The sequence below is a fragment of the Polypterus senegalus genome, unplaced genomic scaffold, assembly GCF_016835505.1.
Source record: "Polypterus senegalus isolate Bchr_013 unplaced genomic scaffold, ASM1683550v1 scaffold_703, whole genome shotgun sequence".
Classification (NCBI taxonomy): domain Eukaryota; kingdom Metazoa; phylum Chordata; class Cladistia; order Polypteriformes; family Polypteridae; genus Polypterus; species Polypterus senegalus.
Genome location: NW_024385845.1, coordinates 1 through 26,357, shown reverse-complemented (window position 1 = coordinate 26,357; position 26,357 = coordinate 1). Strand labels below are relative to the sequence as shown.

At 47.8% G+C, this 26,357-nt stretch overlaps 1 protein-coding gene across 1 annotated transcript in view; it reads left to right on the top strand.

Annotated features, from left to right (window-relative positions):
• LOC120522472 (C-Jun-amino-terminal kinase-interacting protein 4-like) overlaps positions 1-22,894 on the top strand; it is a 28,646-nt gene extending 5,752 nt beyond the window's left edge. Inside the window, exon 2 of the mRNA XM_039743400.1 lies at positions 22,427-22,894. Within this exon, the coding sequence (XP_039599334.1) occupies positions 22,427-22,636 (210 nt within the window). The 3' untranslated portion in view covers positions 22,637-22,894. The remainder of the gene's footprint in view (positions 1-22,426) is intronic.
• The last annotated feature ends 3,463 nt before the right edge of the window (positions 22,895-26,357 follow it).

Here is a 26,357-nt window from a genome sequence, read left to right as displayed (position 1 = left end):
TGGCATCCCGTCCAGGGCTGGCTACAGCCTTGTGCCCAATGCTGCTAGAGGAGGCTGAATTGGACAACATACCAAAAGTACAGATAACTTATGAATTGGAGGGGAAGTGGCAAATACTTGACGGAAAAGTGCTGTGAATGTCATGGATTATGAGATTGAAAAATTAAATACATTCTTAAAAAGAGATGATGATGAAAACCCTTGTGTTGAATACCGGAGAGCACAGCCAAATCTCAGGGTGCTGTCTTGTGTCTTGTCTAACAGTCGGGTGGTGCGGTGGTTGGCTCCGCTGCCTCCCAGATCAGGTGTCCCGAGTTTGACTTCCATGTGGCGTCTGCGTGGCTTTGCCCCCTGGTACTCCGGGTTTGCTGCAACCTCCGCAGAGTGCCAGCAGATGAATTTAAGTGATGTCCTGCGCTGGACTGGCACCTCATCATATGTAACACCAGCTGCAGCTGGGTAGGCTGTGGCCCCCCGGCCCTGGATCGGGTTCAGGGGCTAGAGAAGGTTTGACTGCGTTTAGTCCAGGGGTTGTGGCGGCCCGTCTGCGCTGCTTGTCGTGTTAAACGTTTTTCGAGGTCTGCAGCCGTGCAGTTCATGACTGGTACGTAAGGGTCTATATTTGGTATTTTTGTGTTATAGTGCCCTTCATGTGAAACGCATTTGTAATTGTTCTTTCTATCTTTGAATTGTTTTATGCAGTGCTCTTCAAATGAAACACTGTTGTTGATTCTTTCTTTTATTAAACTGTGCCTTATATATTAAGCATTGTTGTAGTATTATATTATATAGTGCCTTTTAAGCATTTCTGTGCGTGTTTTATTATATGGCACCTTTCACGTGAAGCACTTCTTTATTTTTTTCTTCCTTATTGGTCCTTTCTCTCTCTCTTGTGCTTTGTCTTTTACACTAGACAGTTTTTAGATTCTTTTTCTTATATAGTGCCTTTCCCGTTACGTACTTTTGTGTCTCTTCTGTTTAATTGTATCAGGCCATATTCAGTTTCTTTCTTTCTACACCCAGAGGTTCTGCTTCAGTACTGTTTCAGGTGGGCTCCCTGCAGTTTTCAGACCCCTTCAAAATTAAAATTGTTTAATTTTGATCTCCTCGTTCTTAATACCCTAAAATGACTAAAAGAAAACAGGATTGTAGATTTCTTTCCCAAATCTATTTAAAATCAAAAACTGAAAATCCCCCTGAGACAAGTATGCGGACCCTTTGCTGTGACACTTGAAATGTGGCTCCGGTGCATCCCGTCGAGATATTTGGAGACCCCATGTGCACAGGACTGATTCGCAGAGGCACACACCTGCCTCTAGGAGGGTCCCACGTCACGATGTTGAAGGCGTTGCCGACAGAGCTTGGAGACGGGTTTGTATCGAGACACAGATCTGGGGAAGACCACAGCACTGAAGATACCCAGGAGCACAGCGGCCTGCTTAGTTCTTATGGAATGGAATGAAGTTTGGGAAGACCACATCTCTTCCTAGAGCTGGCCACCTGACCAGACTAAGCAATTGCGGGACAAGGGCCTTGGTAAGAGAGGTGACCAAGAACCCAATGGTCACTGTGGCTCTGCTCCAGACAACCTGTGTGGAGATGGCAGAAACTTCCAGAAGGCCAACCATCACTGCAGAACTCCACTAGGGTGTCTAGACAGAAGCCTTGCCTCATGGAAGTCCACTTGGAGTTTTCAAATTGGCACCTCAAGGACTTCCAGACGATGAGAAACGAGATTCTGTGGTCTATTAAAACCAAAATTCGCATCATATCTGAAGTCAACCAGGCATCCCTCATCACTGGAATTATACAATTCCAAACGATGAAGCATGGAGATGGCAGTGTCAGGGACTGAGAGACCAGACAGGTTTGAGGGAGAGCTGAATGGAGCCAAGTTCAGAGATATCCTGAATGGAAAAACTCCTCCGAGCACTTTGGACCTCCGACTGGGCCAAAGGGTCACAAAGCAAAGACCGCACAGGAGAGGCTTAGGGACAACGCTGGGAATGTCCTGGAGTGGCCCAACCAGAACCTCGACTTGAACCCAATCGGAAATCTCTGGAGAGAGCGGGCAGTGGCCCTCCACCGGTGGTGTCCGTCCCACCAGACACAGCCTGACAGGAAGCCCCGAGATGCTCGTCGTGTCCGACTCGGGAAGACTTCAGGCTGGAATGGCTGCCAAAGTTGCTTCAATGACATACGTAGGAAAAAGTTTGTGTCGTTGGGATATTTCAGCTTTTTATTTTTAAAATAAAAAAACTGTCTGAAATTCCGTTTTCATTTTTTATTCTGAGGTACTGAGTGTTGTTTGATGAGAGGAAAAACTGGATTTAAATGATTTGAGCAGGAGGCTGCAATGTCACAAAATATGACAAAAGTGAAGGGGCTGGAGACTTTGTCAATGCAGGTGTGTGTGTGTACAGGATGGATTGATTGATTTTTATTTTCAGAGTGTTGTCCCTGACGTGTGTAAGAACTCGGTGAGGAACTGCTGGTTTGGGCAAAGCCTCGTTTAAGGAGGTGATCAGTTTCTGTTTGGTTGTGTCAAGTAAGGAAAGGGACAAGTCTTGAGTAATAAGAATGTCTGCCCATCGTTCTGAGGAGGTGCCATCGCTTTTGATTTCCCCAGGATTGTTGTGACCTGCGTCACTCTACGTCTTCCGTGTTGACGCCTTTGAATTTCGTTAACCGCCAGCCACTTTTGTATTTTGTGGTCAGCTCTAGGAGATTACAGAATGTGGGATGTGGATGGGTGTGGACGCGCCTGTTTTCATGGCCAGGTGTGTAGACGGTTATTAGGCCTGTTGGGATTTGCCTCACAAGTGATGCCCCGTTTGTGATGCCAAGTGAAAGGCACATTTGGTAGTCAAATGCACAAAAGTGTCACTTCAGTGTGCAGTGGCTAAGGAGGTGGACTTTCATCTCTGTGCCCTCATCCGCCTCGCCGAGTGACCCTGGCCAGTCGCCTAACCAGCCTTAACCGCTCTTAACGTGCAGCAGGATGGTCTTGTATACAAAATAAAGGCGGTTCTGTCTGACGTATGCAAAGTCATAAGTGAATGAGCGTCCTGCTCTTAATGTGCTATTTGAATAAAAACCAAAGTTGCCGTTTCCATTTTTTAATCATTTCTCATTTGTTCTTTCACTTTTTCTCTGTAGTGGTTGCCTCAGGATATTTTGTCATGCCGTCATGTTTCTTAAGTTGCCTTGCATGTGAATATTAAATGATTGTGGCTTCAGGTTGGCTGACAGTGAGCGACTGTGCCCTTCAACAGACTGCTGCTTGATCAGGCCGCAGCCTCCCTTGGTTTTGACTCGAATCTCACCAGGAGTGCTAAAGGATGACGCTCACGCTTAACGACTGTAGCTGCGGGGTGTGCACTGACGCGACTAGGGTTTGTAGGGGATGTCGGATCACTCGGCTCCTTCACAAATCTCCAGTATTCCAAGCTCGCCATACGTGGGTAGCCACTTAACGTGTGCTTGTTTGCCAGGTGTGGTGAGTTCAGCCACCTCCCTGGCCCATCTTTTCCCATTCTGACCTGATATAAGAGACGTGAGGCAGTGGACAGACGGCACTTTTTTTTCTAATTATGCAGTTCCAAATGCGCACTTTGCTTTTCCCATGCAGCCATGTTGCCTGTATCGGTTCCTGGCCGAGCGCTCCGTGGTTGTCCACCTTCGCAAAGGCTCATTGAGGAGCTCTAAGGCCGAGTCTCTGGGGGAGGTCGTACTACGCGACTGGTGGTCACCGACTGCCCCCAACTCGTGGAAGGCTAGTACTGCAAATCTCCATTAGGGTGACCGACCGTCGAGTCTTTGGTCAAGGCCCTTCTTGCCTGGTTGTTCATGGGAGACTCCAAACAACTTCTTCCATTTCACAGTTGTTGAGACTCTAACAAAGGTTAGAAATGCTTTTAACTCCTCTGTGCCTCTCCAACGTTTGGTCACAGCGGTCTCCATCCCGAGAGTTCCTTGGACTTCCTGGCTTGGTGTTTGTCCAGTTCACAGGTCCACGTGTGCCTCTGTCTGTCTAAATGACGCCTCCGGTGGACTCCAGTCAAGTTCTCAACACACAAGTGGGGGATGCACCCGAGTACAGCTTGGGGTCTGAATATTTCTATGAAGGAGAGATTTCACTGTTTGGATTTTAATACATTTGCAAACCTTTCTGAATGCAGACTTTAACTTTGTCATTATGGGATATTGAGTGTAGACCGAGGACAAAATGACCACTTTCTCCATTTAAAGTGAAATTGAGACCACAATAAAGTGTGCAGAAAGTGAAGGGGTCTCCGTAATGTCTGCAGTCACTGTGTAAATACTATGGTGCATGAAACAGTCATGTGATCACATCATCTCTGTGGTAAATGGGTTGGCACAGGGAGTCTCAGTTGCCCTGTGGTGGACTGGCATTTTATCCATGGTTGGTTCTACTACTGCCAGGATGGGCACTGGGTTAGAAAGCGGATTGATGGCCAAAGCAGAAGTTTTATGAAACGTTATCTGTGAGTGAATCCTTTTTATTTTGCGACCCCATGCGGTATCCCGATTCTGGTCACTTGTGTCCATCTAAACATCACAAGCTCATTTTTTCCAGCGCGCTGCTGTGTGTTGTTTTTTTTTTTCCTGCTGTTTTTATGTTCGTCTTTTCACTTAAGCCTGATAATTACAGCGGCTGACTGAATGAAGCTCGTCCCTCTAATTATTACATGTATGCTGGCAAATGCGTTAAGGTTAGGGAAGAAGAGAGCGCGGCAGGGCTGGTGGCACATTAGGTCAGTGTCGAGGCCGGCTATTTTTACAATGAATGAGTACAAGGGTATCATTTACTGTGGAGCCGTCATCTGTTTGTCGGAGGATTAGGCCGCCACTCCACCACAAAGCCAGGGAGACGGCGCACGGGATGACCATTGAGTGCCGGTGGGAGGCAGGCTGTTGCTGCTGTTTTCTGTCACCCAGTGGGTTTTTCTCCTGATTACCTGTGGAGCTGTTTTGCTCTCTTTTGCTTTTAGATGTGTGTTGTTTGAGTTGGCACTTGTCATCTGCAGGCTTTTTCCATCCTGATGTGTGCCTGGCACTTTAAATGAAGAGGACTTTAAGGAAACAAAAAAGTGAAGAAAAAATCCACAACCAGGTGCTCAGCTGCCAAGAAGTCTCAAGGTGGGCAAGCAGCTGGATTTCCAGTCTATTCTACGGTTTGCTAGATCGGACTGCTCAATCGGCTTCTTTATCTTTTATTACTGTTACTAGCCGTGCCCCATGGCTCCGCCCACGTAGTAGTGAAACAGGACAGTGCGGAGGGCCCCACCCACTCCTGATGTCACACTCCCCCCCACTTGGCCTGCAGCCTATGTCTCGGATTAGCGTGAATATTTGGCTCCAGCAAGCAAATTATGATTCATAGTGCGATGAGAGAAGTCGCAAAATCAACCGGAATGTTCAAGCAAATTCTAGAAAGAAACCCGGTCTAAATCCGTCAAGTTGTTCTCTCGTGAAAAGCAAACAGACAGACAGATGTTGGATTTTATATATAGACAGAGATCTGAAAAATCTGCTAATGGAGGAAAGGTGTTGTAAACTCTGTTCTGAGATCTTTCAGGCCAGCAAGGCGGACGCTGCAAGGTAACGTTGACATTACACGTTAATCATGGCACCTGACAATGGCGGCGTATTCTGTGCCACTGACAGGAAGGGGCTGATAAATCTCTAAACCCAGTGAAGCCTCACCATCGACCCCCAGAACAGAAACTGAAAGAGGAGGACTTGTCATCCTACTTATGCCAGTGTGAGAGCACAGAGGCCACTAGGTGGCAGTGTCCCCTGTACTGTATCGGGCTGGTGGGGGGCACAGGGGAACCTAACGTTTTTAATGGAATGATTCCTGTACCTGCCCTGGCAAATGTTAAATGGTATTCTGTGCCCCAGACTCTGTTATAATGGCGTTCTTTGTAAGTCACTTTGGATCCAAGTATCTGCTGATTGAGTAAATGTGCACTGGTGCTAAAATGTTTGGGACCCCTTTTGAATGTTCTCAGTTTCTATCACAGCTCAGGACACAAGTCCTAAAACAAGGTAAGGAGAACCCACTTCTAGAAATGACACACAAACCTTTATTGGGGAAAACCATCCGGCGTTCGAGACTTGTATGTGAACCCCTAGGATTATCCGTTCATTTGAATTCAATCAATGGGACATCCATCAGGGCTGAGTGTGGGGGGTCCATAAATCGGGGTCTGAACTTCACCACATGGGTTTGTACAGTGTGCCATGCCTCGATCAAAGGAGACTGCTAAGGGCATCCGACAGGGCAGGCTGGGAAAGGTGACCACCTCATTTCTGGAGACTCTGGACTCCACCAGGCCACTCTCGGGCAAATCGTGTAAATATGGAAGAAATTCAACCCTTTTGTAACCCTCGAAGGAGTGGGCGACCAATACAGTTCTCTCCAAGAATAAAGCATGGAGTATTCTAGGAAGTCCCGAAGAACCCCAGTGTGACATCGGAGGATCCAAGGGCCTGTGTTTGGGAGTCCACCATCAGGACCGCACCGAACAGCAATGGTGCCTGATTTGGCGTCATTTGTTTTATGACCTTCCTAAAAGTCTGATCACATTGTAGGCCACATTTATGCAGTAACGGAGGGATTTGAAAGGGCGGACAGCACTTTCTAGGAGCGCTGCAAATGTAAAAATATTAAACAGAGGGGGGCACAAGCACGTCAACACAAATAAAAATGCAAAACTAAGACAAAGTAAGTCGACGCTTTCAGTTCCTCCCCTTCGTTGCATTTTGTGAGCTAATCTCTCAACTGCTGACAACGCTTTGCTGTTGGGATTTGCTGTGTTGCATACAAACCACCTGAGATCCTGCAAGAAGAACGTCCTCCATTGTACGCCCACTCTGACACCCCCCAGTCAACCGTTTCCTAAGCTGTGTATTGTGTTGGGGGTCACCGGGGGCCTCGGGGCTGTTCTGAGATGACTTGTGTGGTCGAGCTCATCCACGGACCCCCGTTTGAACCCAAACTGCACGTTTTCACATGGAAGGAGGTGCCCCCCGGAGTACTTGGGGAGAACGAGCAGTGGCCGCGTCTTGAACCGTGAAGCAGCGGTAATCCTGCAGCACTTCATGGCCGCTGTTGTCATTTTTCTGTACTCCACAGAGCTGAGCTGAGGGGCTCCAGTGAGGAGTAAGTAGGCCACACGTAATTCGTCTCCTCCAGCAGGCCGCGTCACGTCTGAGTGCATTCAGATGTCCGCTGGCTCATTGCTGCTTTCTTAAACATCCCGCTGCCTTGCTGTACCTGGGACGTGTCACGTCGTGATGAACTTTGTCCAAAATAAGGGCAGGTATGAGCTTGAATGCAGATAACGGAAAACTGATTGTGTCACAGGAGCCGATGTGCAAAAGAAAAAAGCGAAACATAAAAGACGTGGCTTTAAAGGAGTCTCGTCTGATAGAGCAAACCATTGAAATCCTTCAGGAACACATACTGGTGGACCCCCATCTCTTCCTCCTTAGCAGGGAGCAGCTTGTCAAGGTAGGGAGTTACAAGTGGCTAGGGGCTCCACAAGGCAGAGCGGTGGTCCCACACTCCTCTCGATCTGACAGCGCTGACTGGCACCTCTGACAATGTGGCACGTTGTGAGGAGGAGGAGGGCCAGGAGCAGAACCTTCAACTAAATGTGAAGAACCAGTATAACCAGTGCTCCTCATTGGAGTGCAAGCTGAGAGAGCTGGTAGCTTTAAGTACCTAAGAGCCATACTGGATAATCGCTTGAGCTTCAATAAAAACGTGTGGCCCCGAACCCAGAGTCACACTTAGCTTACAAAGTCACCATCCCAGGGTTAAAGTCAGTGCCGCATCTCCACGTTCTCCTGCTCCTCCTCTCTGAGTGTTGTCCATGGCCTGCTGAGGAGGTGGCGGCAGATTCTTATATGCCAGACCTGGGCGTACGTCTGGTGCCACACCATTGCAAGTTGGTAGCCCTCCAAAGTAGCGGTTAAGCTCCCCTGCAGCTCCTCCTGGCAGCACCCAAGTACTCCAACAGGGCTGCCCATCAGGACTACAGCTCCCAATATGCCCTGTGGTGTACCCATGGGAGTTCCACCAGAAGGAATGCTGCCACCCTGTGTATAGGGGAATACATGGCCCTGAGAAACAGTCTCCTTCTATCCTCCCATCATGGCTTCTCCGCCGGGTAAGGTGCCTGCAGATCAAGCCAGCCAGGATGCGTGCCCATCCACATCCTTCCATAATGGAGGCCTGTCCAGGAGAAGAGTCGCCATCCATCTCTGCTGGGATGCCAGTCCCATCATTCTGGCATTCACAATGGACAGAAAATGTCAACAGCACAGCTGTTTATTAAGAAGGCCGAGGAGGACGAACACGTCAGTACCATCTTCAGGAACGACCACCCGTGTCGTATCGAGAACGCACCGACTGTTTCATTTCTGCCCTGGTTTGGGGGGCTGTCTGTGATTAATGACAATAACTTTAGACCCCAGTGGGAATATTCTCCTGTTCTCTGTGGACAATCGCATCTCGGGCTTCAAGAACCGTATAACAAAATGAAAAGCAGCAAAGACTGTGAAGGACCTTCTGGGAGGCGATGCTTGGTGACAGATTTCAAACAAATAGAAGAACGGCAGTTAAACCTTTAAATGGACCGCGTTCAGTTTTTTGGGTTTTTCTTTATATAAATACTAACGACTGGGAGCCGATCAGATCAGGCTACAAATTCTACGTTTGTGAAATCCATACTCTCTCTGCAAAGAATTATTTGTTTTTTTAAGTCCTTGAAATGATTTTGTTATCATGGCACTGATTTGTGCTTCAAATAGACCTTTTCGGCCGATGTTATGAAGAGCTTCCTGTTTAAACGGGGATGCGAGACATGAACTCAGCTCTTCGGCGCTCCTCATTTGATTTTTTTCAGCAAACCAAGTAATAATTTGGAGTAATAATTATGTTGGAGTGGCGGATCATGTCCTGCCAGTCTCCAATGGGTGCAGGATTGATTAATGTCAACCACAGTGTTGACATTCGTTTTAACGACCATTTCTATCGAATCCCAATCCATATACATCGGATTATCGAAAGGTTCGGTGTCCTCGTCAGTCATGTGACTTTGTTTCCTGTGCATACTTTGCGCGGCCGCTGCTCTTCTGGCTGCGTTGCGACTGTCACTCATTTTAGATCTGAGATCGGCTAAAATTTAAACAATGACTGTTGTTAATACCCAGCCGTCCCATTGGATGGTTCTAACTTATGTTGAGTCGAGGTAATGACGCGAACACCATACATACGGATTGTATTAAATCTATACTAATAAAAGGCCAAGCCCTCACTCACTCACTCATCACTAATTCTCCAACTTCCCGTGTAGGTAGAAGGCTGACATTTGACAGCTCATTCCTTACAGCTTACTTACAGAAGTTAAGCAGGTTTCATTTCGAAACTCTACGTGTAACGGTCAACAACGTCCGCCATGTTGTACTTTCTAATTCATGGCCACATCTTCACGAAATTTGGTAGGCGGCTTCCCTGTGCTATCCAAAACCAATGTACTTACTTATTTCGATGGTATGACGCCACTGTCGGCCACCATATTGAACTTTTAACGGAAACCGATGTACGCACTTATTTCGTTGGTATCACACCGCTGTCGGCCACCATACTGAACTTTCCAACGTCACTAATTCTCCAACTTCCCGTGTAGGTAGAAGGCTGATATTTGGCAGGCTCATTCCTTACAGCTTACTTACTAAAGTTAAGCAGGTTTCATTTAGAAATTCTACACGTAACGGTCATAACGGTCAACAACGTCCGCCATGTTGAACTTTCTTATTTATAGCACCATCTTCTCGAAATTTGGTAGGCGGCTTCCCTGCACTAACCGAAACCGATGTACGTACTTATTTCGGTGGTATGATGCCACTGTTGGCCGCCATATTGAACTTTTCAACGGTCTTTGTTACTTATGGGCCCATCTTCAAGAAATCTGGTACGCGGGTTCCCAACGCTAACTTAATCCTACTTACGTACAAATATACGTCCATAGCCTGCAGCTCGGTCACCGTTTGAGGTGGCGTTGGGTCCCCCATCTTAACTCCTCCCACGTTGTTGGCTGCCTGCCTATATAAGGCCGTCCGTCGCTCCAGTCTCTACATTCCCTTCCTTGCTTTGCCACAGGATTCACGTCTCCCTGCTGATAACTACAGCCTTTTTATTTAATCCACAGCTTCTCCGCTGTTTTATTGTTCATTTATTACGATTATAGTTATTGTGTAGATATTTTAGATTTACTTTACATTGTTCAGGTCCCCATTTCCTTTATCATTCCAACCGTACCCCCATTAACATGTCTATCGAGGTGATCACCATCGATCAGAGAACTGTCACTTACCGAGTGGTTTCCATGCCCAGAGATGGCACCTGCCTTTTCCATTCTCTGTGTCACATATTGCACGGCCATATCAGGCTCACTCTTGATATCCATTGTGTCTTATGTATTGAATGACTGGACAGGTTCAAGGTGTGGACTGATGACGTACAGGAGATAATTAGACTACACAGGAGCACTAGAAGAGTCAAATGCTTAAGGCCTTCACCTGTGGATCTGCATGTGAGTTGATGGCTGCCGCTGAATTGTTCAGTTGTCGCTTTCAAGTGTACAGAAATGGCCAAATATTTTACACCTTTCGACAACTGCCAATGCCTCTTAAACATCTTAGATTGACAGGTGACGATTTGAGTAGTGGACACTTTGATGTTTATGAATGTTTAAACTCTCAAAAGCTGGATGTGAAGTTATCGATGAAACTGGTTGTGTGCTTACAACACTTGACAGATGTCGAATGTCACTTCAACACAACAAGTCCTACAAATACTGTCGTCATTGAAACAAACCATGAAACTCAAACCGATTATGACAGCAGCAATCCAAGCTGTGAGATTTGAGACAAGATTACTGTTCACATGGCCGACTGTACGTTACATGCTCAGAGTAAGCTCAGCGCACAGCTTGGTCAGATTACAATCGGAGGGCCGAACTCACAACATGGCATACAAAGAGATCCTTCACAAATCATTATTGGCATATTTTCCCTCCGTTTAAAAAGGTTTAATTTTCTTCTTAATAACAATTTTAAGGCAGTACTTTGCCGCTGCGAAGCGCGGGTATTTTGCTAGTTATATATAAGGATGTCTCAAGTTTTTGTTTCTTTGCATGCACTAAGGTGCTCTTGTGTGGTGCTGATTGAATCAAAGCAGAGTTCCCCTTATGGACGATCAACCAAAGGTCAACCAAACCAACTAATGAAAAGCAAATTGGCAGAACTTTATTTGGGCATGCCAATGCTGAATTGACCCAACCCCTAACCCTCTGCAGGCTGGGTGCCCACCTTGCACCCAGCCCCGCCAGTCTTCAGTTGGATTAGGCGAGTTTGGTATGAATGGAGAGCTTTACTCGAGCAGGCCTCAAATTATTCAAATCCTCCACTTGCTTTATGTTCACGTTGTCAGGAGAGCAAAGGTTTTCCTCCTTTTCTGATCCCCTGTAAGCGAGAAAACCATTTAAGTGTCTTTTCTGGGCAGCACTAAAGACTCGGGAATTGTGACAGGGCCCTCGTGCTCAAAGGTTCCCGCAGGGAGGCCTGGGGGGCTTGTCGCGATAAGCCCCCCCTTCTGACCATAAGCTGCTGGCGTCGCTGGAGTTGGAGCTGACAATCTGACTCTGCTGTCTGCCAAGATAAATTGAAAATGAAAAGCGACCTTTGCCTTCAGAAGAAGAACACGCCAAGCGGAGCGGGCTGAACACAAATGAGGGCTTTTGGCACAGGGCGGCCTTATTTATTGGTCATATGATCTCATTTACGCTGCGCGTATAAAAATAAATCCGATTACAAAATAGCTTTAAATCATGTGAGAGGCTGACTCTTGAGATAAAACAGAAAGAAAAAGCCGGAAGCAAAATCTAAGAAGGCAATCTACTGATAGGGTGGGCACTCCATGTGAAATGTGTGAATGTGTGTACAATAGGGAACAGTAATGGAAAGCCCCCTTGAGGGGTGGTCAGGCTAATGAAGCGCTGGCACCTTTTTATGTATGTAAGCATGTGCACGCGTGTGTGTGTGGGGATAATCAGGACAAAAATACACGCAAACTACAAAGAACACGGGAGGGTGGCTTACTGTTCTGACCCGCTGGCTTTACCTGTGCGGACCCTTCAACTCTTTTATTGGGCCACCCCTCCTACTTTGTCTGTCTTTCCTGACTGGACCAGAAAGGGCATTCGCTTCCTTCGATATATTTTCTTGTCTCTGTCCTCAGACTTGAGATTCTTGGCCCGTCAAGTAGGCCACCATACTGACTCCCACCAAGCTGTTGAAGCCGCAATGAATCACAGATGAGACCCCCAAAGCCAATGGGCTTGTTCCGTTTCAGCCAGGGTTTTGTGTGTGTATTCCTTTCCCACATCTTCTTTGTTTGTGTCGTTTCTGTTCATATTGTTCTCTTGTGTTTTGTGGCTGGTGCCCCAAGAGGCGGGGCCACCCTGATGCCACTGCTGCCCAGCCCTCCCTCATGCTGCTGCTTGTCCCATGCAGCTGAGGTTGTGGATGTTCCTTCAAGACGCGTCCGGGTTGTTACGAGGTGTTTGGTTGTGCTCCATTTTGGACTGTGATTTCAGGTCTGCCACTGCTAGCCGCATTGTTTCGTTCAGAGTTGACCCCTGCTTGGTTTCTTGGTGTTTTATTTTTGTCTGCTCCCTCCGTATCGTCTATGGAGGAGGAGGAAAAGCTTTAGGTTTGTCCAAAATCTCAAAGTCCATTGTTTTGGGGTCCCCGATACCGAAAACTTCGATATCTCAATGAAGGTTGTGTGTCTGCATGCGTCTGTGTATCACAATCTCTTGAGGACATCTAGAGCTAAAATGGCTGGATAAAAAAATACCAAACTCGAAACGTAAACCAGCTATGAGATGACGATGATTTTGAGCCGAATCTCGCACTCAAGTGAAACCTCAAGTAGCGCAATTCACTTGCTGTCCGTTTTATGATCAGAAGGGTCAGCATCAGATGACTGAAATGTTAGAGGAGACTTTGGGTAACTCGGGTCCGAGGGCACAAAGCCTACTGATGCTCACGCCTGAATCATTTTGCGTCATCCCCTCTACATTAGTGTGTCTGCTTGTTCAGCTCAGTCCGGAGACCCCCTCGTGTAGCTAAGAGGTCACCAGTCTCGGGCTCCTCGACCGTTAGACTAATTAAGCAGCGTTGTGTGAGGGTAAAGCATTCCTTAATCCCCTCGGGTGGCTTCATGTTGAAGTTCTCAGCCAAGATGTTCTTGGAGTTGACGTCCGGTTGCTGGGTAATAATTGAAGTGTTCCCGCCGCAGCTCTCGGCCCACCTCATTAGTTTATTTATTTTTCCAATCCGAGATGAGTCGGGAGTTTCTCAGCGTCCCGTTTTGGCCTCGATCACATGCTCTCCCTCCTCCTCCTCCTCTTTTTTTTTTTTAGATTGTGACCTTATTTCTCCCTAGCAGCCGATGAGCACATTGGTTCCGACTGGAGGCTCTGGATGACGCGGAGAAATAACCCACAATGGGAAAATGGGAACGCGGTAGCTTTGGCTCGATGAGAATGCAGTGTGCTGGAGGCTGGGCGCTTTGGGAACGAGAGCTCACGTCGTCTGTCGCTTCTGGAGGAGGAGGTCCTATGGAATGGGGAGCGACCGGATTTGGCTGGATCGCTGCCACGTTTTCCCACATGTGCTCAACTATTTTGCTTAATCATTCCCTCACTAACGGATGGCGTACACCGTCACGGGGGGCTTTACAGAGTTCATCAGGAGACCACACAGTATGCCAGTCATGGTGGCTGTTAATCGCCTTTAGGGTGCCAACACCTGGTCACCAATGAGGAGCAACAGATCTCGATGTTAGGTACTCTGGAAATGGCTTAGCCGCTCGCTCCTTCAGTCTGTGTCTGAATTTTCATTTTCAGGAAGTTAAGCACAGCCTGCTATTCAAGTCATGAGAGCTGCAGCTTAACTGGACAAAGTCCTCCACCTTCTGATCCATTTGATGAGCCCACTTAGTCCATTTTTAGCATCCCGGTATTCCGATTTGTGAAATGGCAAAAAATAAAAAGTGCAAAATGGGTCGGCAAGGTGAAAGGCCAGGAAAACACAAAATCGCACCGAGTAACCAAAACCTGTCGCCCAAATGCGAGGCCAAGTCCCGACTCCCGTCTTTGAGCAGAAGCAGATCTTAAATAGGCTTTCGAATGTCATGTGACTTCTGTGTAAAGCCAGACTCTGCAAATGGTGGCAGATGTGGTCCAACACCAGCATTTAAAGGGTGGGGTGGTGACATCTAAGTAATGGCGATTAAAAAAAAAAAAAAAGAAACGAATGAATGAATGAATAATAATAATAATACGTCTGCCTTTTAAAACAATAACAGGAATTCACAAATAACGACAGAAGTGCCGTCCTGGATGTGCAAAACTAACACGCATCACATGACTTCTAGTCAGGGGGTACGTCAGATTAGCCGACCGCAGTCACCGATTTGTTGATTGGTGCGTTTGTAGAAATTTAAAGTGTCTGCAGTGGAACGGGCTCTGGCCCACCAGGGCGCTACAATGGGATGGTCAGGTGGAAATTTGAAATGGAGTTGCGCCAGTTTTAAAATATTCAACATGTCCATGCAGGATGCTGTGAGCATCAGCACAATAAGCCGGTCGGACGTCCTCGTCACAGTCAGCCGAGTGTCAACGCAAGAAGGGCACTTGTGATTAAAGTAACACGTGATGAGATAACAGTCCTGTCCTGAGCCCAAGCCCACCCTTGTCGTGTGCCGATTGCCGCCTTCTCTCTGTTCGTTGAGGATTTTGTGTCCGGTGGTCTGTGCGGCGCTCGTAAGCCGTCCTGTTTGGTGCGCCCCACGTTAGCCCGAGCCTCTGATGACAGGAAAGCGGCAGCGCTCAGGTAGCCAGCCGTGTGACAGCGCGGAGGAAATTCCTAAATCTGTGTAATCTACAGAAGCTCTTAGACAGCTAGAAAAGAGGAAGCGGAAACTGGGAGTTTTCAGGAACAAATGGCTTCCTTTCTGTGCTGCTCTTTGTTATGCGGTTGATGTGACATCATTCTGTAAACATCTGTGTGAAGTGGCGCTTGTGACGCTGCACTTGCTGGCCCTGCTGTGTCCAGTTGCCATGCACTCCCGGGCTCCGTGTAAGTTGTATCCGGGTGTCTAGTTTATGCCCACCTCCTATTGTATCCGAGTCGGACTGGTGATGTTGGCGGGCACGCACCCACTTTGTGCCCAGTGTCTGCCAGGAGAGGCTGCCACTCACTGTGACGCTGTAGTGGAACAAACCATTCACAAATGGATGGGTGGACATTTACTTCATTGTCCTTCTCAGCCTTCCTTTCACTTCCTGCTGTGAACTCGGACTCCTGGGCTCAAGTCCTGCCCATGTTAGAGTCGGATGGTTTTCTACGGGTTTTTTGCAGCTCATTCTGACTCGGTTGGTTCTCTCCGTATGTTTCATGTAGGGGGGTTGCTGTGGCATTATCTTTATTTTCGGTGATGGCCACTCTTCTGTGAGTCTGTCGTCCGTATGCAGGTCCGGGTTAGGCTTGGGCAGCTACCGTGTGGTGTCAAGGGTCACAATTCTGGGTGTCTGCTAACGGGTCACCTTTGTCGGACTTTTGCAGATCAAACTTTTTCTTTGCAGTTTATTTCCTTATTGACTTGCCGATTAGTGGATTTCTCGCGGTGGTTCCCGACTCCTGAATTTCAGATTCTGTTTTTTTTTTGTTTGGCTCTGACGTGAGATCAGCTTTGCCCTCGACTTGTGTCTTTGACTCCCGGACCTTCTCATTTTTTCCTTTTCTCTCTAACATTCGGTTAGCTCTTGTGGTTACCATCTTCACACCGTAGCTCAAAGTGACTTCATTTTAAAATTTTAGGTTTATCATTATTGTGTTTCATCGCCTTTGGATGAGTGTGCGCAGACAGAGGGAGGAGGCCAGAGGCTCATGTGTGACGTTGTGTTCTTTTCATTGCCAACAGCTGGATTCTCAGGACTCTATGGTGCCCCGGGCCCAAGCACCTCTGGCACATCCTGTATGATTTTCCTTTGAAAGAAAGATCCTGACGGGCTCTTCAAAGCAGAAATACTGAGGAACAATGAACAGACAAATTGATGGTAGTGTTGCGTACATGTTTTTAATTTTAGCAGATTAATATTGTAGGTGCCAGAAAAGAAGGACAAGCATCCTGGCTGGGGATAAAGGAAGGATTAGGCAAATGGGCTCAGCGGGAGCAGTTCACTCCCCCGTCCAGCAGGTGGCAGTGCTCCTCGGAGCTAAACCTGATTGGGACACCCACAGAGTGGCATGGGACTTGGAGTCCAGAGATGCAGGCCTAGCGGGGTCTTTGGGCACTCCCAGGGAGGACTGCCCTGATTATCATACCACCCAGAAGAGCTTCAGAGGACTTGGGCAGGAGACCGGAGTGCAGTTCCCAGGTTTCACTTAAAAGGAAGCCCGCTGCCTCACTGAAGTTGGGTCAGAGTCGAGAGGCAGTGGGGTACACACAGTCTTGTTGCGTTTTCTTACTTGGACCGTTAACGGATTGTACAGAAAGTTGGATGTCTGGCAAGTGGGCGCCCATGTGGAAACTCTACCAGTTTGTTTGTTTGTTTGTTGTTTGTTTGTGTTTTGTGAGGGCTTTCGTTAAATGTAATACACGGGAGCAGACGCAGCCATCGAGATGATTGTGTTTCGTTTTTAGGTTTTTGGCCCCTAAGGTACTTGACTGATTGACCGTTGTACTGACTCGAGAGACGGTTAAGGGAAAAATGGCTGGGAGAATTGTAGTGCGCAAAAGGTCAAAACCGAGTGTCCGACACATGACCACAGATCAAAACCAAGAGCAGAAGTTCAGTGACAGAGAAGAACAAAACGGGGACAGGGAAACGAGGGCTAATCTGTCAAACTCGGGTGCCCTGGCACTGCCCTGCAGAGGACAACTCGGAGGATGTCACAAATTAGAGGAACGCCTCGCGCCCGGACAAACTGGTGAGGAAGGCAGGCTCTACTGTGGGCATGGAGCTGGGCAGTTTGACATCCGTGGCAGAGCGATGGGCACAGAGCAGACAGACTCCTGTCAATCATGGAGAATCCACTGAACAGGATCATCTCCAGACTGAGGAGACCCCACACTACGCGACTCTTAAACGTTAACGTTTATATAAAAAGCTATTGTCTGTCTGTTCTACTGCATTGTTATCACTCTTTAATTGAATATTGTTCTTTATCAGTGTGCTGCTGCTACAGGAGTGTGGGAATATCCCCTTGGGATTAATCAAGTATCTCTCTGTCTCTCGAAATGAAATAGTTTACTGCCAAATAATGCAAAGGGTACGCAGCACGTGTTTCACCCGCCTTATTTGGGCTCCTCAGGCGTACACACTCCACTGTACCCCTCGCAGGGATCGGACATCCGCATCAGAGCCACGGCGTGTGGTCCGTATATTTGACAGTCTGGAGATCGGAGTAATTCCATTCATAGCATCCGTAGTCTGAATCTCGATCTGATTCTCTGATCTGCTCCTTGTAACCGAGAGGGCCCGTGGCGGATGTTTGCTGACTGGCAGACCAACCACATGCGTTACCTGGTAGGTAACCACTCCTATCAATCGGATCGAGACTCGCACTACGGATGCTATGAATATATACATATTATATATATACATATATATAAAAATCTAACGACTGTCTGCCTGCTTTTCACGAGAGAACAACTTCACGGATTGAGATCGTGTTTTTTTTCTATAATTTGCTTGAACATTCCTTTTGATTTTACGACATCTCTCATCGCGCTAAGTATCAGAGTTTGCTTGTGGTACCCATTAATTTCTGACGGAGTGGGCGGAGCCTCAGGGCGTACCTTACCTCCGTTTAGCTAGCGAACGAGAGAACAACTTAACGGATTGAGATTGGGTTTTTTTTCTAGGATTTGCTTTTAATATTCCGGTTGCTTTTGTGACTTCTCTCATTGCGCCGAGTATCAGAGTTCGCTTGCGGCGGTGATGTATTCACGCTAATCTGAGGCTGAGGCTACGGGTTAAAGGGAGGGGGAAGTGGGCGGGGCCCTCCTCCCTGTCCTGTTTCACTACTACGTGGGCGGAGCCACAGGGGACGGCTACTCCAGCCCCGTCAAATTCATCAGTTGTGATGGCATGGCAGATGAATATTAAACAAGAGATTGCAGCCATTGCTCCAAGCGAGGTGTGCTGTACGTTGCTATGTCTTTCTGTAGAAACCTGTGGGCAGGAGCTGGCACTGGTGGGATGAGGCGAGAAGGCGTTTGAATGGTGAGAGGTTATGTTTGATTACTTCGGTCAGTCTGTCCGTAAGACGCACATGAGAGAGACGCTCCATTTGCGACAGTCGGCACATAGCATCTGAGCTGCATTGGCTGGCACCAGTCACCCCAACTTCTGATCAAGTCCGCCACCTAGCCTCCTTTCTGCTGGCACTGGGGTTCCATCTTTTTGTGATCGTTGATTTTTTTTTTTTTTTTTTTCTTTCAATGCAGACCTCTGACGAGGGTGCCATAAACATTAAAGCAAACTTAGTTGGCATTCGTGCGCAAGTGGCATTTGGTTAGACTCCGATTTCACACCACATACTGTATGACACATTGTGTTTCTGGTCTGGCCGTTCACACTTTTCTGAAAAGGTCAGAGCCGTGTGCTGCCCAAGTCTATCTAAAGTTTGGAATGGAGTCGCGGTGTGAACCGAGGCCTAGTCGTCCCGCTCGGCTCCACACCTTTTTATTTGTTTTGTGGTTTCTCTTGCTTGTGTTTGAGTCGAGTGGCAGTTTTATCATCGAGATTCCTGCCCCATGCTGCAGGGTGAGATAAGAGGAAGTCAGCGGAAAACAAAAGAAAGCTGACTGCTGTGTCCTGGTGTTTCTGTCTCGTCGCCGATGTGGGAGCAGCTCTGACATGCGAATGTTTTGATCTTCATTGTTGTAATTGTTGTACGTTCTGAACCTCGGAGTGATATAAATGGAGCTCGTCTGCCTTCTTTTTATTTCCTGTGAAGTGTGCGCCTCCTGGCAGACGCGATGCCATGCCTCCCAGCCTTGTCATAAACATTAGGGGTTGTTGGGACATAAATAATCCTCGTTTAATGTGGCCCGTCATTAACGGCTTAGAGAGCCTAGCAGCAGACCGCTGTGGAGATGCTTTTGACGATCCCTTCAAATAAAAACGGACCCACGTGACCTTTGGGACGCGTCGCCGCGGCGGATTTGAATGTTTCTAGAAAGGCATTGCAGACCAGTTTAGTGGATGGTGATGGAGGCAGTGCGGTCGTGAGGAGTCGTTCTTACCACTGGTGTTTCTGACCGACATCCAGGTGGGTTCAGGACAGAGACCCGCGTAGTGATTGGAACGAGAGGCCCAGGCTGAAAAAGAGTGAGTGAGAAGGAGCAGGAAGGCCCAGAATCAAAGTGAACGTTGATACCAATGGGCACAACGGCATCTGCCATACTGGCCAGAAGAGTCCTGCCATCTTTTGTGTCTCAATGATTAGAATTTGGCACAAGCAATGAGAATCCAAGTGGCCTTGCAGTTTTGATGCTTGATGTGTGGTGATGTGGCCCACTTTAGTGCCCCCGATACCCACTGTGTGAACGGCGAGAGCTGTCAAAACACTACAGCCGAGTTCATGACTGCAGTTTAGGCCAACGTCACAGTTGCTGTGCCAGGTCAAGTTACGCGACTGGAAATCGCCGACAGAGCCAGCGATGTACGAAGGGTTAATAGCTGTGGTGGTCCCGCAGAAGTCTCAGACCGTTTGGGAGGGTCCTTATTCCTCGACGCCGCATTCTGTGCTTTGAGTCCCTGCATGAGCTTTCATTGGCTGTCGGCTCTCAGTCACTGGGTACGTAACGGTGTAGCACTGCTACGGGTCAACGGCTCCATTACCCAGCAGCCCAAGGGGGATTACCCGCATAGGATGAGTGAAACCGAAGCAGGGGCTGCTGGGGACGAAAGAGGGCAGCGGGAAAGTTGAAAAGGGGGGGGTCTGGCGGAACAACGGGAGAACGGTGTTTTTGTGTGTTCGGTCCCACGTGTCATCTGAAAAGCCAGTCGCGCCCTGTGGAGTGTTTGTTGTTGGGGTGAATGGGCCGTCTCTCTCGTGCCTGCCTGACGGCCTGTCATGTGTCCAGTGGTGGACTAATCGCCGTGCGTCTTCGAAAGGAGCGCTCCTGCAGATCTCGCCCCTCGCCGCTCAGGACTACCGCTGGGACCGTTTCACTCCGTTACTGCGGAAGCTGATCTCGGGATTGTCCTCTTCACACCAGACCATTTCACCCGCTTTTGGACTGTGTAAGGCCGTTGTCGTGAGTGTTTGTTGTTCTGTTACGACTGTGTCGCCGTAGGGAAAGGGGAGGTTTGCCCGATTGCTGCTGTTGTGCATTGGGTTTTCATTTAACAAATGATTTATTCATTCTTTGGTTTTGTGTCTCTGCCTGTGAGTGTGTGCGGGTCGGCCCATGGCTGGGTGCGTCCCTGGAATCTCCACCAAAAAATAAATAAATCGCCGTCTTATCTTACTGGCCCCAGACCACTACAATGGCAGGCGATTGGGTTCACGGTGACGGGCCTTCTCAGATGTGACAGAGGCTGGAGTCCAACAGAGAGTTTAGACCCTTTTCTCATGTGTGCATTTATATGGGCCGAGTAGCGGCAGTGCCAGCCAGCAGCCTTGGTCATCACAAGTGAGCGAGTGCACAATGGACTAACGTACCCTGGCAACTTAATTGTTGCTGTTTCCTTGGTGGTCCACCAATCGCACTTCACTGACGTTGTCGTAGACGTCATTAGCTGTTGCGTCAACAAGGCTGTCTGTCAACCCCTGGCTTGTGTAAGAAAGGACAATGACGAGAATCTTTATATATTTAAAAAGAAAAAAGGATTGATTCACAAAAATGGAAAAATAACAGCAAAATATTCAAAGGACTTGTGAAGCCCCAGTACGAGAGCCGAAGAGCGGCAGAATGGCTAGCAACCCAAGTATATACAGAATAAAAATGGACAACAACATTTAGAATGCGACCCTCTCCTTTACTGTGAACTGCAAGGAGCTCCCTTTGCCAGCCTGCCTTTATAGGCTAGGGGGCGGTGCCGTAGTGATGAGGTAATGTGACCCCGCCTCTTGGAGATCCACCCACAAAAGACAATAAGATTAGCCTCATTGTAAATAAATTGACAAAGCGTGCATAGCGAGACCAAAAGTAGCTAAATAACATACATGATAGTAAGGAATGAATCCAAAGTGAACCAACGACCTTCGGAAGAAATGTAAACACAAGCCAGGGAGAGGAGGTTTGTGGGATGTGGTGGATACTGTAGAGCCTCTCCCAGCAGTCCCCAGAAATAAGCCGATTGGCATCCCATCCAGGTGCTCTTTGCAGGAGTCGTGCCTTGTGCCATGTGATTTTAATAATGTTACAGCGCCAGCTGGTGTGGAGTGGGGGGGGGCAGGATGTTAATCTTCTCTTTGACCCCACCCTACCCCCACCATGCCCACCCTTAGCTTCACTTGTCAGCATTCTTGAGACCTGATAGCAGGCCCAGCGCCTTCCTCCTTTGTTTGGAAGTGTTGTCATGTGACACTCATCTGATGAATCATGTGACCATGTGACATGCAGACCCAGAATGCTGACTCGATGCAGCGGGTCTCTTGGCTTAGCCGAGCTGTAAGGCAGCCAGTCTGCAAAAGCAGGCGCCTGGGTGACCCTCCTGTGACGTGTGGCCTGCTCGGGTGCCGGCTGTCATGGAGGTGACCGTGTCAGCAGCTGCCTTCGGTTTCGCCGTCCCTTTGAGCTTTTCACCAGTGTGCCCATGGGGGGTTCTCTTCTGCAGGCTTTTAAGATTCACTTTATGTAAAGCACTGAGAAGTCACGAGCACTGCTTGTACACTTGGAGCATTGGCACCACCACCTCACCGCTCTGGCACTGCCTATGTGGATTTTGAGAATTTGGGGAGCAAATGGCAGAACAGCGCCTCACTTCTTCACCTTTTATTTCAACGTGTCAAGCTTGGGCGGCATGGCTCCCTTGAACCCCATGTAAATGTACGAGTTGCTGTGTGCAGACGGGGGCACTGCTCAGTGAGAATGACTCGCACCTTGGGCAAAGGACCCTCGCAGTGAACACCCCCCATAGTAGTTTAAGTAATGGATGCTTCACTGCCTTTGATGTGGTCTGATGCCATGCCTTATTATTCAGGTGTGCATTTCATGCCGTTGACAGGCCTTTGCATTTTTTGAGTACAACGACTTACGTTTGGTTCCTTGTCTGTATTTTTTTTTTCTTTGTACTAGAAATTTATTGAATTTGAAGACTCCCAGGAACAGGAGAAGAAAGACCTGCAAGGTCGAGTGGAGTCGCTGGAGTCCTTCTCACGGCAGCTGGAGCTCAAGGCCAAGAACTACGCAGATCAAAGTAAGCCTCCCCTCCAGTGCCTGTGCCTTGCCCTTGCCAGCCCACCGTGCGGTGTGATGAGGCGGTGTGCTGGGGTCTCAGTCTTTTGATTTCATTACGGGCTCAGCCTCTGTTATGTAAGCTCCTGGTTTCTGTGTTTTCCATTTCTGTTTGCCTTTTGTTTCTTTCCCATGATACATAATGCTGGTAATGTGACCTCCTGAGCGTGAGCAACACCATGAGCACCAACCTCGCCTCCTCAGAGAAGCATCCGTTGGCAGTTTTGTAGCAGTCCGGTGCCGCTAAGATTCACTTGACGGTGATTTATTTGTTTTTATAGAGGATCCCAGGGACACCTCCAGCCTTGGCCCAACCCGCACACACTCACAAACAGAGACATAATAAAGCACACTGGGAACTAACAACAATTAAAGAATATAAGGAAATTAAACAATATAAATGAAAACAATAATGCCACCCTGTACCCCTACAGTGAAATTACATTAAACATATAAACACAAACAACTCCACACAGCAAAGTCCATGAAAAACAACATCGGATGCAATGAAAGATGACGAGAGGAAGTCCAGAGATCTGCACGCTGAAAGGGAATGAAACACCAGTCCTACCAGTAGACACTGTAAGGGTGAAGACGGACGGACGGATGGTTCAGGAGCGGAGAAGCCAATGAATCCACAATCAGTCCTCCGCGCACAGGTAGACAGAAGACGATCCTGACCCCAACAACGAATACAATCCAGGACACGGCGACTGCGTACGGCTTAATTAACACAAGGCAGTCCGACAGGTAAACCGAACACAAAATACAACAACAAAAAACACTCCTCCCCTTTCGGACACCTGCAGGGACTGCTGGGAGGTGCAGTTTTTACTAATAGTAGCACTGCTACAGTTTAAATGGGCTCAACATAGCCCACCATTTTGAACTCATCTCATGGTTTCACAGAATGTGATTTGAAGGTCCCTGCTTCACCATCCATAACTAGAAATGCACAACTCTGGTCAGGTTAGCTGGTTTTGCTGTAAACGATGGTGCCAGTTCTTATCAGGGAGTCCCAGCTGAATCTAGTGGCCCACATGTGACCGTTCAGGAACATATTTGAAGACCACTTACTGACACCACTGAGTCCAGGTTTAAGTTTGTAGGGAGTCGGCGTCGGTCCCGACAGTACTGTGTGTAAGGGGGCCGCCAGTGCATCACAGACTCTCACTTCCTCTTGCTGTGCCAGCTTAAGGCCACCAGGTCGGGTAAGCTGCACACAGGGAGATCACGCAAACTGCAGACCCCACACAGACTGCCATGCTGCTGTTGTCCCGACATTTTAGTCATTTTCAGAGGGGAACCAAAGAGAGACGAGTAAAACCAAAAAAAAAAAAAAGAATTAAAAGGAAAAAAGTGACCGAAAGCAGACAGAGGCCAGAATCGAAGTCCAAACCAAGGAAGATACGATCCGATCGATCAGATAGCAGCAGATGACTTTTTAATCCCAATACACTGGTGAACTGGAGGCTGCGAGTTTGTAGGCCACGCCCCTAACGACTGAGCCAACATTTTGTCGGTGATAGAAAAACCTCAAAGTGGCATCAAAGATGGTAAAATATCTCTCTATTATATAAAAAAAAAAAACTTGGGACAAGACGTGATCTTTGGAAGAGAGACACTTTCACGTCCAGTGTGACGGGCACGTCACCTTTGTAAGCAAGTCTCGTGATACTCGTGCAGAGCAGGTTCGAGATAATGGAAGTAGGAACATTCAAAAGTCTCAAAAAAAATGGCAGTAAAGATCGCATTCGTGCAAACAAACAGAAAATATTACGGAACAGCGAAAAGAGATCGAATAGTGTTTGAGGACGTCTGGGGGAGAAGAGAGACAAGGCAGTGACTTTAAAACGTTCAACGAGATGACGACCACACGGCACGACAGCAGCAGCTGACCGAGCAAAGAAGAGGTAAAAAAACACAACTGTTGTTTGTTTCCCGTTGTGTCACCGTTTAAAACGGGGTTTCGGAGGAGCGCCGCGTCTCCTTGGGTGCGTTCAGCCTTCCTCTTCACAATGGCGCGTAGTGCTTGGCAGATTGAAGGGGTTGACGAGCGAAGCCCCCTAGTATCACCAAAACTAAACCAGATCGTGACAGTCGTGCTATTGGGAGTGACCTATGAATGAGGAAGATGAGAGCAAGCGCTTCAAAGAGTGGCACGTGTGTGCAGAGAGACGCCAGACGAGCCCAAGTCAGTGAGGGGACTGAATGACTACAACACCAGAAGGCCTTCTCAGTCTCACCTAATCAAATTTATCACCAAGAGCAAGTCTGGCAAAGACCAAGGGCACAGGTCCAGTGTTGGGCACAGACTTCTGGCCCCTCTCCTCAGGCCAAGTAAGCAGCACTGCACATCGTTTGGACTGAGGAGGAATAACAGAATCGGAGCGTTTATAGGAAGGGCCTTGCAGACGTAAGGAAAATGTGCAAAATCCATACAGCTGGTGGAGCAGCGAGGTGACCAAGGTGTCTGATGGTTCATTTTATGGATCAAAAGTGAAACCACATAAAACGTGACCAGCTGCTTTATATAGTCCAGCATGATCCCTGGGCTGAGCAAATCCTGCTGCTCCACCACACTGGCGCTTCTGTTTCACCACAAATGGGAAGGCGGCAGTCGTGAAACTGAACTCGCAAGGCCCGCGTGTGATTTTCTTGACGTCCTAATTCATGCGTCTTAAGCAAGGAGGGTCTGCCTGCATGTGTGAAAGGGGGCTCGGCCCCAACACAGCTTGAACATGGCTTCCTTTTCACTATCACATTTCCATTGGGAGTTTTGGTTAATGTCACGTGTCTGATTTTTGACATTTCACACTCTTACCATTTTATGTTCCTTTTTGATGATTTAATGCGCTCATTTTTAGTTGGCTTTTGTATTTAATGTAAAAAGGACCTCCTGTCTCCGTCAGACCCACATGAAAAACAACTTAATTGGCTTCCAGTTTTTTTTTTTCAAAGAAATTTGTGAGAAAAGTTCACGTTTTTTGGAATTTCACAAACTCCCACTGAAAAACATTGGTGAATTTTTAAACTCTTCTATCCTCAAATCGAGAAACCCCGTTAAGAGAACAATGTGCATAAATCTTGTGAACTGACAATCTACATACATATATACAGTGTACATATGTAATGATTACAGAAGAAGGGGCCCGAGTTGCCTCAAAAGCTTACGTATTGTAATCTGCTGAGTTAGCCAATAAAAGGTGTCATTCTGCTTGGCTCTTCTCTCTCTCTCTCTCATATAAATTATATATATAATCATTGTGTGTGTATGTTCTGGCATCACTTCCGAATGGCTAGAGCAATTTTCATGACACTTGGCACACGTGTTTCTCATTGGGCGACTAAAAATCCTGTAGGGTGAAATCAACCCTAACACACCCACTTCTGGGCAGGGTGGGGTGATCTTGTGGTCTTGTATGCGTGATACCCTCCAGTTGACACTTGGAATAACCACCAGAGGGCAAACTGGACTGCCAGCATTCTGCATGTTTGAGCGCCACCACCACCATCCAACAGACATGGGGGTGCGCCTGGTGCTTTTGAAATTAAAGAGTTGCCATCAGCTGGATGATAACATACATACAGTATCTCACAACAGTGAGTCCACCCCTCACATTTTTGTAAATATTTTATTCTGTCTTTTCATGGGACAGACAACACTGAAGATGTGACACTTTGATCCAACGTCAAGTAGTCCATGTACAGCTTGTATCGCCGTGTCAATCTGCTGTCCCCCACACAGCCATTAATGTCTAAACAGCTGGCA